The sequence below is a fragment of the Talpa occidentalis genome, unplaced genomic scaffold (genome assembly GCF_014898055.3).
Source record: "Talpa occidentalis isolate TD23 unplaced genomic scaffold, MPIMG_talOcc4v2.1, whole genome shotgun sequence".
NCBI classification, from domain to species: Eukaryota; Metazoa; Chordata; class Mammalia; order Eulipotyphla; family Talpidae; genus Talpa; species Talpa occidentalis.
This window is the reverse complement of record NW_026555331.1, coordinates 13,352,067-13,366,933: the sequence shown is the minus strand read 5'-3', so window position 1 is coordinate 13,366,933 and position 14,867 is coordinate 13,352,067. Positions and strand designations below refer to the sequence as shown.

Genomic DNA, 14,867 nt, shown 5'->3' with positions numbered 1-14,867 from the left:
AGACACGCGGGAGGGTGAGAGGATTCACCAGAGCCAGAGCGGGGAGCAGAACAGGCAGATTGACGAAATACACTGCTGAGGGGAGCAGCAGGCGTGGCAGGAGAGGTCTGCGTGCCATGGGGGGAATCCTTGCCCGGTGGCCAGGGATCGAACTGGCGCTGCAGAGGCTGCGGGCAGCTTCGCAGCCCAGCGCTCAACTGCTGCACCACCAGGGAGGCCCGGTAAGAAAGTAATTTTGAATCTTGGTGTCCTATCTAAAATTTGGAACTATGATGACAAAGCCAATTCTTTCCTCCCAGTTCTGGCCATCAACCAATGATTCCTTTCAGACCCAGAAGGGGGATGATGCAAGGACAATAACCAGCAGCATTTAGAGTCCACCTTCTGTGTCGGGTACCATGCTAAGACCTTTCTGTTGTGTTCTCGTTCATCCTCATGAGAGTTCTGTGATAGAAAAGCCACTTGCCTCTCATATTACAGAGGACTAAGCCTATTTCCTGCACCACATCCTTAACCACCACTTTAAGTGTTGACGTATATGCTTAGGGACATATGTTTGGAACTTCTACTGTCCACAGTGTCCAAGGTCCCACAGAACTCACTTTGGGTCTGTGATCCTCAAGATTTCTCTGCAGAGTCGACCAATAAACGTTACGGACTCGTCCACAGGGGTAAACTTTGGTATCGGAATATGGGTGGACTGGTACATACTTTGCCAGTCCTGAATCTGGAGAACAAAACCATAAATATTTAGTACATCTTTGATAAGGTGTATTAGTTATCTTTCCCCAAATAATCTTACAAAGATAATATTGCATGAAGAATGACAGTAAAAGCAAAAAAATAAAATAAAAGCTCTTTGGTTTTGAAAAGGAAACTTAAAACTGCACTGATAGCTTTCTCCAGAAATGCCTCATATAACATTTTTGAAGAAGAAATATGTGTCAAAAAATATCTAAGAAGTGAGAAGAAGAGACATAGGAACTTCTTATGAGTTAACATCAGTACAATATAAAACCCCCAAAATATCACAAGGTTGGAAGTTGCTGAATCTTTCAATAATGTTATCTGAGTCATTTCCCTAACTGAAAACTTAGACTGGCTCATTGTTATTTATGGACAAAACCAAATTTGTTAGCCTGGGCTCTTAAGAATTCAGTGCTTACAAAACCCAGTAAAAAATGGACAAAGCACTTGAGTAGACATTTCTCCAAAGAGGATAGCCAAATGGCCAGTAAGCACATGAAAAGATTCTTCACATCACTAGTCACTGGAAAATACAAATCAAAACCACTTTACACTTGGTAGGATGGCTATAATTTTTGTAAAAAAGAAAACAAATATCGATGAGGATGTAGAGAAATTGGAACCCTCAGACACTGCTGGTGGGAATGTAAAACGGTGTATGCGGCCTCTGTAGAAACCAGTTGGGCGGTTCAAGGTCAACATGAATGACCCTGCAACTGCTCTTAGGTACATGCTCTAGCCAAGAGTAACTGAAGTCCGAAGTCTTCGGAATTCTCCATCACTGGGATCAGATTAATGGCAATTCATTGCTGAATTCTATAGCCAGCCATTTCATTATATCTGCTTTCTCCTTTGAACTATAAGTTTCCAAGAGTGGACGGCAAGCCCACTTTTCTGCCACATCATGACTTCCGAAGGTATTCATGACTATCTGGTACTTTTGGAGTCGTAATAACTATTTAAATTACCTTTCTTGTTGGCACTTCTGAGGTTTAACGCATGTATTCTGTATCTCAGAAGTAACACCCACAGTCAAGAATTTAGAAGTTTGTTTAGATACCTTTGTTCTTAAGAAGTTATTGCACTCTTGTTCTACATTATAATTTATAATACGAGATACTTCTTCTTGCCAAATCTTCAGGCCGTAGATGTTGACGTAGTCCTGTATGTATTCAAAAGAACGATGGAAGCCATCCATGGTGGCTCCCAGCTCTTTCAGCTTAGGCATCAGTTCGCTTGGCTGTGCAAGAGGAACAAAAAAATATTAGAATGTCAGTCATCGAGATCTGTGTTAGACTCTTAATGATACCCCACCTGAGAGACCACAGTGACAGCTGAGGAAGGCTTTGGAAAGCTCGTCTCCTACATCTATGATGAGTGGTAAGTGATGAGAGACAGTCAGCACAAAGCAGGTTTCCCTCATTTGGGAAGGAAGCCTCACACAAAAGAATATAAAGCGTGAAAGGTGATTTCTCACACATAGTTTGATAACATATCTAGCCTTAAAACACTTAAAATGTTTTCAATTGAATTTACTGAGGTGAAAAATATGCTATATAGAGGGCCTCCCCAGTGGTGCAGCGGTTGAGCGCTGGGTTGCAAAGCTGCCTGCAGCCTCTGCAGCGCCGGTTCGATCCCCGCCCCCGGGTGAGGGACCCACATGGTGCGCAGACCTCTCCTGCCGCCTGCTGCTCCCCTCAGCAGTGTACTTCATCACTCTGCCTGTTCTACTCCCCACTCTGGCTCTGGTGAATTCTCTCACCCTCCCGTGCCTCTGACTGTACCCAGTGCTTATTGTAAAATTATTTAATAATTAAATAAATCTTTAAAAAAAATATGCATTTAAAAAAAATATGCTATATAGAAATTTCAGACCTGTTTCTATTTCTTCTGGGAAAAATGAGCACATTCTCTAACAGATCGTTCCTATCTGTTCTAGGGTTAGCAAAGTTTGTGCTCTATGAAGTGACTCTGAATCACAGATAACAGGTCATGTCTTAAACCTGGGGTCAAACAGGTAAAGGAAGAAGGACTGGTTTTAAAAAGGTTTTTTCGATAATACAAATGGCTCACAGTCCAGAATCCAAAGGCATGCCAGTTAACGTACTGGACATCACTTAATAGATATACTAAGCAGGAGGAAAGGACTTGATCCCTAGAGTCAGATGCACCAGCCCACTCTGCAATGTGGAGAGAGGAAGGGCAGATGCAAATTGGTCATGGGGTACCTTGGCTCTCGGGTTGAAGATCAATCCCCTGTGCAGAGCAAAAGCAACACGCTTTACTAGCTCCTTCCTGATTCCATCTTCCAGCAGCTGCTTTGGATCCACCTAAGTGCAAATAAGAGGAAATCAATGCAGCAAGGAAAAGTTCAGTCTTGAAGAAATCCAGAGGAAAGATGGCTTCCGGGGGAGCACTTTGCTACCTTATCTCTTCATGGCTGGGAATGTTTTCCTTTGTCTCTCTCTGATCTTACACAGCCTGGGTAGAATCATTAAACCTGTCACCTCTTTAGGACTTGGTTTATCTTCTTAAAATTCATGATGATAATTTTACAACATGACATTTCAAAGATGGTGGGTATAGGATGTTTTAAAATGCTTCACATTTCAATCGTTCATTAAAAGTAAAACGTATCTTTTCTTACCATGGAGGGGGATGGGGGAATGATTTGATTTCCACACATCTTTCCTCTGGACATTCTCTCATAGCACATTCACTCCCACAAGTGAACTCCATTTTGGGAAATGTAGGGTAAGCGATTTAACCAGGCTTTTTATCCACCAGCCTCTGTGGCTATCACCTGTGGCCTTGGTTGTGCAAATGTGGGGCATGGGCATGGGCATGGGGCATGTGTGCCTGCTTGTGGACACCTGGGGTATGGGTGTGCTCATGTGTCAGTGCACACCTGAGCCTAGAGGTGGACTAAAAACCGCGGCAGTGAGAGGGCTAGCAGAGTGACTACAGAAGAGGCGAGAACAGGAGGCGACACGCAAGAGCAAGCCAGAGACAGCCCAGAGAAAGAGTGTAGAGATTCGTTGGGGGTTGGAAGGTCCTGCGTCTCTGGGCCCCCCTGCTTTGCCTGCCCGTGGGCTTGCCACTAGGGGTAGGATCACTGCAGACTTAACTCTCTTTTCTTTCCGCATTCCGGGAATGCTGCCTGTAATTAGCAGATTTGCTTTCTTACTCTAGTGCCCTATCAAACTCTATAAGCTTATTTCGATGATTGTTTTTCCTGTAATGAGAAAGCTTTTATTTCCTAGAAGACAGTCTCCTATTAAATCCCTAAAACGTCAAATCATTTCAACACTCCTTTGAACTCCCTGAAATGTCTTCCCTTTAATTTATAAGGAACCATTGTTTTCAAAAGTCACAAAGACAATTGATGGGTTCCATCTGCGTTTGATTATGTTCAAACTTCAAGGAAGACAACGGCAATGAAAGTTGCACAAATACAAGTCAGAGAAACATGTTGGGCGACAGCATGACAACCAGCAAAACCTAAACTGTGGGGCAAGAACAGGCCTCAGGCGTTTTGTGACAAGTCACACACTTTCTGACAAGGACTTGGGTCCTGGGCCATGTGATGGCAGAGGCTCTGTCACTGCACCAACTGAACATGTAGGCCTTGGCTTCTTTAGCAGATAAATTGTAAGGAAAGAAAACCTGAAGATTGAGAAACAGCACTTACATCTCTAAAGGGGCTGTCTATATACTATTGTGTTTGAACATTTACTTTTGGATGGTAAAACTATTAACAGAAGGTGATGTCAGGCCAGGGCACGTGTAAGCTTGTTGAACGGATTCTATTACTATTCCAGGGGGACAGTGGTGTTTCTTGTAGCACCTTTCCAGAACCAAACACTAAAGTTCTTTTTCTATTTAGGCGCATTACCTATATTTTCTTGAATTTTACTAACAGAAATGTTGAACTGGCAATATAATTTTTTTAAAAAGTCAAATATTCATATTCCATTGATGTCACCTAGATGGAAAATAAATCAAAGCACTAAGGAGTACATGAGCGGGCACAGCACTAGTCATTGTAAGATGGCAATTATAACAGCAGGGACATGCCACTTTACACCCCTCGGGAGAGCAAGTATTAGAAAGTGGCAAACATGATGGCAGACATGCAGGAAATAATCATATCAGAAGGCAAACTGGCAATATCTAGGCAAAGTAAGAATAAATGTGGTCTAACACTCAATGACCTACTTCTGTGTAGGCAGATTGCAGAAAATTCTCGGACAGGTTTTCTGGGGACATGCTTAGAGAGCCATTTGACATTGTTTAGGATAATGGGGAGCATTACCTTGATGATGCCGACCAGGGTTGTTTTCATCATTAAGATGCCTTCAGTGAAAATGGAGATCGCGTGAGTAAGCTTGGCCACCTTTAACAAAGGAAAAAGAGGTCAATGATGTTCTTTTTGTAAAAGACCTATTATGTCTATGGGAAGCTAAAATAACTAGCTAATTGTTCTAGAATGGGCAAGAACAACAGGGGTGAGTGGGTGGCTTTAGGACACCTGTGTTGCAGGCCTGGTCAGAAGTGAGGCTTTGTGGTAGAATCGAAAGATCCCTGTTAGATGTGCTGAGGGACTGACGTTAAACTTTAACCTTTACTGATCAACCTCCTCAGGTTTCTTGTGTGTAAAATAAGGGGCGGACTCATTGATATGGAGGAAAAGGCTCTCAGAGACTCAGAAGGCTGTCTCCCCTTAATGCTTCTACATTCTTTTCAAGCAAAACCAGGAGATGTTAGTAAACTGGTGCTGTGTTTTTGAGTTAGAATACATGTGGAAATTAGGCACTTGAAAATCTCAACTCTGACTGCAAGCTTTGGAGGTGAGGCAGAGGACATGAAATCAAGACAGAACACCACATTTTCCATTTCACTTCATTTGACTTTTTACTTCCTCCATGTTAAGTTTGGGGAGAAAGGTAAGCAAACAAAGAACAACTTCTGAGGCTGCTTAAGTATTGAGTGGGCTTAAAACGCCTGGATGGAGGAAGGGGTTCATAGAATTTGGATTATCTTGAGTCACTGTTTTGATCCTCGATGCAGGTACTTGAACGTGAAAAGTCTAGGCGTTGTGGCCCAAAGAGAAAGGCTGATTCACCAAGACTGTTCAAAACAACAATAGCCAGTGGAGACCCATGTCTTTGAGAACAGCGTGCCAGGCAGCCCTACAGGCCCCCAGGACAATGCAGTGAATAAAGCAACGTGGTTCTCATAATAAGGTGAAAAAACAAATCACAATCAGTTTGGTGATCTGGGGATGTGGACAGGGACACAGGCCTGTGATATCTCCTAGATTTTGGTGCTAAGTACCATGTGGCAGAAGTGAAGGGATACACCACCTCATATCGTGGGCCAAGCTGAGCGTAGTCCCTCAGCTTGTCCTTGTCCAGGCGGGTCGGCACTTCAATGATATCATGGGTCTGAAGCTTTATGATCTTTAGAAGAGAAGTAAACATGCTTTCTGGAATGATCTGCAAAACCTTAAGTAAAATAGAAAAGAGGGAATAACTGAACATATGAAAACAAGAACAAGAGGAAATGATACACTGACTTGTTTTTCTCAGCAGATAGGGGCTAGGACTACAGTAAGGCAGTGCGTGTACAGAGAGAAAGGCTCAGGGGCTTAGATGATTTGGACACAGAGCTACATTTCTTCCAATAGAAATTGTTCACAGCTTAGAAAACTCATCTTCACAGAAATGCTGCAAAAGCTGTATCCACTTCCACCTTCCGAATCTTGAAAGAACGAGGTTCGGAGATGTTAAGTCAGGTGGCTGCAGAATACTCAGCTATGACATGGGACAAATTTGAACGCAGGTCTGTCTGGCTCCAAGCTGAACTGTGGTTATTGAAACAAGGATCAAATCTTGTTTCGAGCTCTGGCTCTTACTTTGGAGAAGCCACACAGAGCCGTTTCTGTTTCTACACCTAACAAATGGGGGTTAGCAGCACCAAAATTTAAGGACTAGGTATTAAAAAATTGGTTCTTTGAAAGACTAAGTTTATTTTCAGGTATGCAAATTTAAGGAATCAAATTAATAAGAGCAAGGAACATGGTGTGCCTCTGCAGGGCCCCGGGCCCACCTCTGGTATTTAAAACAACAGATCATTTGCCAAGGAAGCCACCACTGCCAACTCCACTGCGATGCATTTCTTACCTTTCTCACATAGGACACCAATTCACCAGAATAATATTGAGAGACGCTGAGGAGGTCAGGGCTATTTGCTTGGTTAATACGAAGAAGAGGAAGGTCCAGGGCGGAGGCAAGCTGGAAGGAAAGTAAGATACATCTGTTTCTGCTTTAAAATGTCCTAGAATTCTTTTCAGAAATGGGTTTCCTACAACAAAGCTCCTGGCTTTACCCAAGGAACGACAACAACCACTGAGCTTCATCAAGGTCATGAACAGTTTCTGATCATGATACAAGTTTTTAAAAATAACAGTCATCTGCTATGACAGTGGTTTTCACAATATGGTCTCTGAACCGGCCCATGTCCGGGGAATTCTCAAGTGCTTGTTTGGGGGCTGCTGGAACGCTACAGAAGACAGATACTCCCCTGTGGAAGGCAGACTTTCCCTGATGGGCCGCCGCCTTTAGTCCAGTCTAAGGTGTCACTACATGTTAAGAAGTGCCATTATGCCTGGGCCACTCAAAGAAAAACATGTTGATAGCTAAGCTAAGACGTGCTGTCAATTATAAAACCTCCCAATTAGAATTGTTAAAATAAGAAGCAAAACAGAAAAAATGTAAAAAGCCAAAAAAAAAAAAAAAGTATTAAAGAACGGAGACAGATGGCATATAGATTAGACGATAATTTTGTCAGAAGACACTGAGTAAATTGTTATTTATCATGATCTGAAATTAAGCTGGGAATGGCCGGGCCCGTGCCCTGAGCCTTAGAGGAGACCCCAGTTTGTAGCAGAGGTTACAAAATAAAGAATTTTTTTAAAAATGAGTAAACGAAAGGATTTAATTCATGTCTAGGGAATAAAGAACCCACTGGACTCACATTTTTAGCCTACTGCCAAAACTTTTGAGGAATTTATTTCTTCATTTAAAAACGATTTTCTGTAAGACACTCTAACTTTCATCATTAATTCAAAACACAAATACTTGCCATCTTTTGAAACTACGCTCTTATGAAAAGACTGCTAACAATTTTGGATATAAAGTGATTCAACTTTCTAAAAGGATGAAATCTTGGACTGAATGAATGAGACATAGTAGGTCTCACTTAATATCATTGATTCTTGGAGTCACTGATTCTAGACTTTACACGTTGATTTTACATGTATAACCAGAGCAGGTGCTTGGATACCACTGTCTTGTTCATGGTTGGCTAGGATCGTTCTTTTCTCATCAATGAAACCGCATGGGAAGGTGACACTGGAGGACCCGGTGCTGTGACACAGGCCAGTCCTTCACTGGTGACAAGTATCAAAGATGCTCACACTGGTTTTTGCTCACCTTTAGGAATGTGGCTCTGAGTTTAGTTACCATGGATGGATTTGCTCTTATGCTCTCCTGCATGATAAATGTGAAACTGTAAAAAGAGAGAAATGATAAGGAGATGGTGGTGGTGGCCTGCATCAAGGGCAGATGTCAGGCAGTCCATGTTACCTGTCAATTAACTGCCAAGCAAAAGAAAGGTCCCCGACGATCTGCATTGTGATCAGGACCTCCTCTTTAATGTTGATGGTTCGGATCATTTGGTGGAGAAACTTGCGGGTGTCAGCAAGAAACTGACATACTTGCAGATTTGATTCCAGTTGGTGAAATTCTTGAACCTGTATCACACAGACACATTTAATTCTGAATTCTGAATGGTCTCTCGTGTTTGTTTTTCCCTTGAAAAGCACTTCAAATACTGCTATATAACAATTTCTTGATAAAATCCTTCATCAGAGTCCTCTGATCTTCTTCCCCCTTCGCACCCCGCCCTCAGAGTTTATAGTTTTTGTTCTGATGATTTTGTTTACTTTCCATTTTATTTATTCATTTTTTTAAAAGATTTATTTATTTATTTATACAAGCACTGGGTACGGTCAGGAGCGCGGGAGGGTGAGAGAATCCACCAGAGCCAGAGCGGGGAGCAGAGCAGGCAGAAGGACCGAAGCACACTGCTGAGGGGAGCAGCGGGCAGCAGGAGAGGTCTGCGCGCCATGTGGGACCCTCCTCCGGTGGCCGGGGAGCAGCCGGGGATTGAACCAGCACTGCAGAGGCTGCGGGCAGCTTTGCAACCCAGCGCTCACCCACTGTGCCGCCGGGAGGCCCTACTCTCCATTTTAAACCTAGTTAAACACACAGCTAAAATTTTAAGAGTGTGGAGGTATAATGATTATTTTTGGGGACATAATCATTTTTGACTACCTAAAAACTATTTTTTCAACATATATAATACTTATAAGCATATCATCATTACACAGCCATGTTCATAATGTTCATATTTGTATATTCCTTACTAGGAATATACACTAAGTAAATACTCTTTATGAACCTAAAAATGATAAACATAATGCCATTTTGCTTTTGCTTTTATACCTCCTTACCAAGATGTTCCTATATAGTTGTCATAATTATTTCTCAAAGGCTACATGTTTTCACAAATTGAAACTAACATTTGCTACTATTCTCTTCATGCTGGTTATTTAACCATTTCTCCAACTTCAGGATACCAACTATAGCATTATAGTGAGCACATTGATTCATACTGCTTTGCTTCTGATAAAATATTCTCTTAGATATATTTCTAAGAGCAGACTGCTGGGTGTGTGAAAGGTACAGTAAAGATCCAGAAAGTGCCATCTGAAAATATTTCCTTACCTCCTCCAAAGCTTGGATCAGCTGCACAGTTTTTCTGCCTGCGGCAGTTGAATCATCATAATTTAAAGACAGTATTTGTTTTGAGATCTCTCTGAACCAAGCTTGAAGATTTTCTATTAACACAGAAAGAAGGAAAAACAAATGAAATCCCAAAATTCTTGTAGCTGTGGTTTAGAAATTTAAATAATCTTTTACAGATCTAGTTCTAACTCAGAGCTTCTCCCACATGCCTTGGAGAATTCCTGGAGGAATTCTCCAGGAATTCTCCAAATGATAACAAAATACCAGGGCAAATGACCCAACAGAGGACAGGAAACTGTCAACATAGTAGCTTAGTCTGTAACACCTGTCAGAAAAGGTTTAAGGGCTGGGGAACAAGTTGTACACAGGTCTGGGCAAAGGTGACAGAGGTGGTGGGAAGGAGCCGGGAAGGAACTGAAAAATGTGACACAAACTTACTGTGGAGACTTTTCTGGGGAAGTGAGGAAGCAAAGATCTGGGCAGAGATTTAGAGAGGTGGTTTGTAGCCAGATGAAGGGACAAATAGGAGCAGAGGCTTTGGGGCAAAATGATAATTACATTTCTTGGAGGGCAAAGAGGATACCGACCTGTCAGGTGTGTGGGCACTGAGTGGTGGGCTGGGGGGACAGCGGGACAGTTTAGGGTGTCTCAGGCTTTCACAAGCCCGTCGGCATTTCCCATAGCAGAGATAGGCAAGGGCACTGACCTGCTCTGAGCCTCCCAGTGTGCTCAGCAAGGTTCTAAGCTTTGTCTCGCTCAAACTTTATAACAGTCTCTGCAGGTAGGAATTTTCCATTTCCTGATACAGCAGCTGACTCCCTGCGACAGGGTGTGTGGGGTTACCAGCTAACTGATGGAGCCAGAATTTTCACAACTGTCTGTGCACATTCCAGGCTGGCTCTTATCACCTCACCAAGTTGATGCCTAATGGGTTGGTTTGTTTTATCAATGGTATGACATCATTTTATTTTTATTTATTTATTTTTTAAAAAGATATATTTATTCATTTATTTATTCATACAAGCACTGGGCACAGCCAGAAGAGCGAGAGGGCGAGAGAACTCACCAGAGCCAGAGCTGGGAGCAGAGCAGGCAGAAGGACCGAAGTACACTGCTGAGGGGAGCAGCGGGCGGCAGGAGGGGTCTGGGCGGCAGGAGGGGTCTGCGCGCCATGCGGGACCCTCCTCTGGTGGCTGGGAAGCAGCCGGGGATGGAACCGGCGCTGCAGAGGCTGCAGGCAGCCCTGCGACCCAGCGCTCAACCCAGCTGCGCCACCGGGGAGGCCCGGTATGACATCATTTTAATAAGAGCACTTTATTATTTTTTTTATTTTTTTTTTTAAATAATAAATTTTATTTTTATATTCCCCCATACAATTACAAAAGCCCCATTCTGACCCCAATCCTTCCCTTCCCGCCCCCCACCCCCCAAAAAGTGTCTCTGGTTCATAGTTTTTTGTTGGTTTTGATTTTCACTTTCTTATAGTTATTCATTTTCCTGGTCCCTTATTTAAGTTTTCTAGATTCCTGCTATGAGTGAGACCATCCGGTATTTTTCTTTTTCTTTTTGGCTTATTTCACTGAGCATGATCCCTTCCAGCATCATCCATGTTGCTGCAAATGGCATGTGTTTATCTTTTTTGAATGCTGAGTAATATTCCATGGTGTATATGTACCACATCTTCTTGATCCAGTCATCTATTTTTGGGCATTTGGGTTGTTTCCAAAGCTTAGCTATTGTAAACAGTGCTGCTATAAACATAGGGGTGCAGGTGCTCTTTGGAATTGATGTTTCTGTGTCCTTTGGGTAAATACCTAGGAGTGGAATTGCTGGATCCTGTGGAAGCTCTATGTTTAGTAGGTCCAGAAATCTCCACACAGCTCTCCATAGTGGTTGGACCAGATAAGAGCACTTTAATAAGAGCACTTAAATTATTTCAGGAATTGATATAATTGTAATTGTAAGGATTTTTGTAGGACTGAGGGACAGCTATGGAGTAGTGGAAAGAGCACAAGATTTGGAGGCTGTGGTGATCTGCTAGCTCCCCCTGGGCCTTTGCTACCTTTGGTAAGCGATGACATTTTTAAGCTCTGGTTCTCTCAAGATAAAGTAAGGATAAAGATGTTTATCTCACTGGGTTGAAAGGATTAAATGAGAAATATTTATGAAAGTACTTCTTAAGCTGAAATATGCTAGTGAGCCAGAAAACATACAAAATGGTTATTAAGAATGACCTCTGAGATGATGCTGGTATTTAAAAGTACCCAAAGAGAGCAGAACAGAACTAAGGGGTCTTACTGGTAAGACTGTTACCTGTGGTTCTTTGTGTTTTAGTCACAGTATGGTGAGCTGGAATACATGCTGCCAATTTATATCATATTATTAAAAACTGCTCAACTTTTTCCAATAGGAATAGTAATGTAATTTGGAAATATATTTTAGATTATCCACTCAGCATCAAATAAGTTGACAAGAGCCAAATACAGTAATCACATACTCATTAAAAGTAAGTTTCTAAGTGAAAAGCTGTACTATAAGCAAGTCTACTGTATAACTAAATACCAGATATGAGTTTGATAGTTAAACATTAAACATTACGAAACTTATTTTATCTGTCACCATTCAGAATGGTCTTTCAGGGGTAGTTTGAAAGGTTCCTATCTATATAAAAATTAGAAGCAGTACTACAATTTTCCTATAGACAAGATATCCTATAAGGCACAGGACTAAAATCGTTCAAGTATCAATAGAACTTGAGGTAGATTTAATTTTTAAGTCTGCAGAGTCTCACTTCTGCCACTAGGTGGCAGGTGCCTCAATGAAAAAGAACCAAATACTACTAGAAGGATCTTAGATATTATCTACATTAAAAGTTATTTAATATTCTTCGGGGCAACATCCTCCTGAGACTGTGACAATTCTACCCTCCCCTCCCAGATACATCTCAGCTAATATCCTCATCTGCATATTCTGGTGGTTGGGAGGGATTATTACTCTATTAAGACTATGAACTTGAGTTTGAGAACCCCCAACTTAGTCTAACTTCGTGTTTCAAAGAAACTTGAAGTCCAGAGAGCATATGACGATTGCCCACGAGAGCACAAAGCTGGAGCAGCACAACTAAAATCAGGCCTCATTAGTAACATTTTGGCTCACACTGAACAACACAGGCCTTTCACCCTGCTGGTTCCCAGTCATCTGTGCACACACATCAAACACACCATACTTGCTCCTCAGCAATTACCGTTTTTCTCCACTCTGGTGAGAGGCTTCACTCCTGAGAAGACGTCCGCAAGCTCGGTCATCCGCTCAGAGCCTTCCTTCTTGTGATGCTCCCACTTGGCTTGCTTCTCTGAAAGCATTTGCTTGAACATCTGGTGAAGCGACAGGAGAGATTCATTTGCTGAAGAGAACATCCAGATTAGGCAGTTTACTAAGAAAGCCCAAGTGAAATCCACCTCATTACAAAAACAGAGAACAACAATGAACACTACGCTGATCTGTCTCTGAGGCCTTTGCTACTTTATCCAAATGAGGGGGCAAGGTGGGGCCTGTCTCAAAAACAGTGGTCCTCGCAACTGCACAGAAGCATTACCTGGAGCCCGTGAAAGTTTTCAGACTTTCCAGTCCCTGAAGACTCGGGTTCAGAAGGTCCAGGTAGGCCCAGGAGTTAGCAGTTGAAATACAGCATTCAATTTGGTGACAGCTGTGCTAAGGTCCTTTCTGGGCCACAATTTCTCGATTCCCATTTACTTAGCCAGGGGAGGTTGAGCATTATCTTGTCTAATGACTGGAGAATGAGTCATTTACCTACAAAAGTGCCTTCTTGTTTGATTACACAGTCCTTCTGTTTCTCCATCCCCTCCTTTGTAACACTTAAATCTTCTAAAGGGTTAGGCAGAGGAGGAATGGTGTAACTCAGAGTTGGTTTTTTCCTTGAATAGAACTTAAAAAACATATTGAAGGTATGTGACAAAGCTCCTGGGAGTTTATTTCACTGAGGTCCTAAGAGGTTAAATGCATGCAGACTGGCCTTTCTCTTCAATTCTTTCGCCAACATCATAATGAATTTTTTTTTTAAGATTTATTTATTTATTTATACAAGCACTGGGTACAGTCAGAAGCGCGGGAGGGTGAGAGAATTCACCAGAGCCAGAGCGGGGAGCAGAGCAGGCAGAAGGACCGAAGTACACTGCTGAGGGGAGCAGCAGGTGGCAGGAGAGGTCTGCGCGCCATGTAGGACCCTCCTCCAGTGGCCGGGGAGCAGCCGAGGTTCGAACCAGCGCTGCAGAGGCTGCGGGCAGCTTCGCAACCCAGCGCTCAACCGCTGCGCCACCGGGGAGGCCCCATAATGAATATTGAACCATGAGCAGGGGGGTAGAGAAACTGGCTACAGCTGAAAACATGAGGCTGAGTGGAGTTTTGTGGGGCTAGTGGAAGAGGAATTTTAGTGATGAGGTAGGATGACTAATCAATGATATGACGCGTAATAGAATGAGGAAGAGTAAGGATTATTTTTAGAGCCCCCCCATCTTCTGCAGTGCTTGGGATTGATCGCTGGACAAAGCAGCAGGAACAGCAACAAATTACCCTGAGCCTTCCTTATACATCCAATGGTTTTATGTCCTTCATACACTCGTTCACAGGTTGAATGCAGGTTTCACACCTTGTAAAATGGGAGAGGGGTGGCCCTTAAATTGAGAAGTATCTTTATGTAAAGATTAGAAGAAACATGGCCCAAATAATATATTTAGAGGCGAATGGGAAAGTGAGTCTAGAGAAAGTGGTAGAGGAGGAAGGTAGGAGAGATGAAAACAATACAGGTTAAAGACCTAGCTGGCATGTGTCAGAAACTCCAAGACATCATCGCTCCATTGTAAGTATTGTTATTTTCTATCAGGCCTTTCACCCCTTGAAGAGGCTTCTGCAGGCTGCCTCTGTTCTCTCTCTGCCTGAATAGACAGAAGGGAGCTGCCTACTCTTTTGTGACATGTCCTGATCACGATTCATGATTAGAAACACTGGCTTGTTTGGGCATGACCTACACTGTCCTGATTTCCACTCAACAACCCTCCGCTGTGAAGTCCTGCGTCACTGGAGTTTTGGTGCAGGATCCTAACTGGACTGTGGACATCTGTGCCTGGTAGGCAACTCTCGGCTTGCCTCTGAAAGGCCAGTCTTGCTTTGACCAACTAACAGATGGCTGGTTCCTGCTCTTGGATCTTTCCTGGTTTCTCACTGTGACTT

At 42.8% G+C, this 14,867-nt stretch overlaps 1 protein-coding gene across 2 annotated transcripts in view; it reads right to left on the bottom strand.

Annotated features, from left to right (window-relative positions):
- The window catches only part of WASHC5 (WASH complex subunit 5), a 50,057-nt gene that overhangs the window by 10,238 nt on the left and 24,952 nt on the right, over positions 1–14,867 (bottom strand). For both annotated transcript variants that reach the window (XM_037501858.1, XM_054691986.1), the window contains 10 exons: positions 12,865–12,994; positions 9,600–9,712; positions 8,397–8,563; positions 8,244–8,319; positions 6,933–7,043; positions 6,114–6,254; positions 5,063–5,143; positions 2,976–3,077; positions 1,808–1,987; positions 603–727 (listed from right to left, as the gene is read on the bottom strand). In XM_037501858.1, the coding sequence (XP_037357755.1) occupies positions 603–727; positions 1,808–1,987; positions 2,976–3,077; positions 5,063–5,143; positions 6,114–6,254; positions 6,933–7,043; positions 8,244–8,319; positions 8,397–8,563; positions 9,600–9,712; positions 12,865–12,994 (1,226 nt within the window). The remainder of the gene's footprint in view (positions 1–602; positions 728–1,807; positions 1,988–2,975; positions 3,078–5,062; positions 5,144–6,113; positions 6,255–6,932; positions 7,044–8,243; positions 8,320–8,396; positions 8,564–9,599; positions 9,713–12,864; positions 12,995–14,867) is intronic.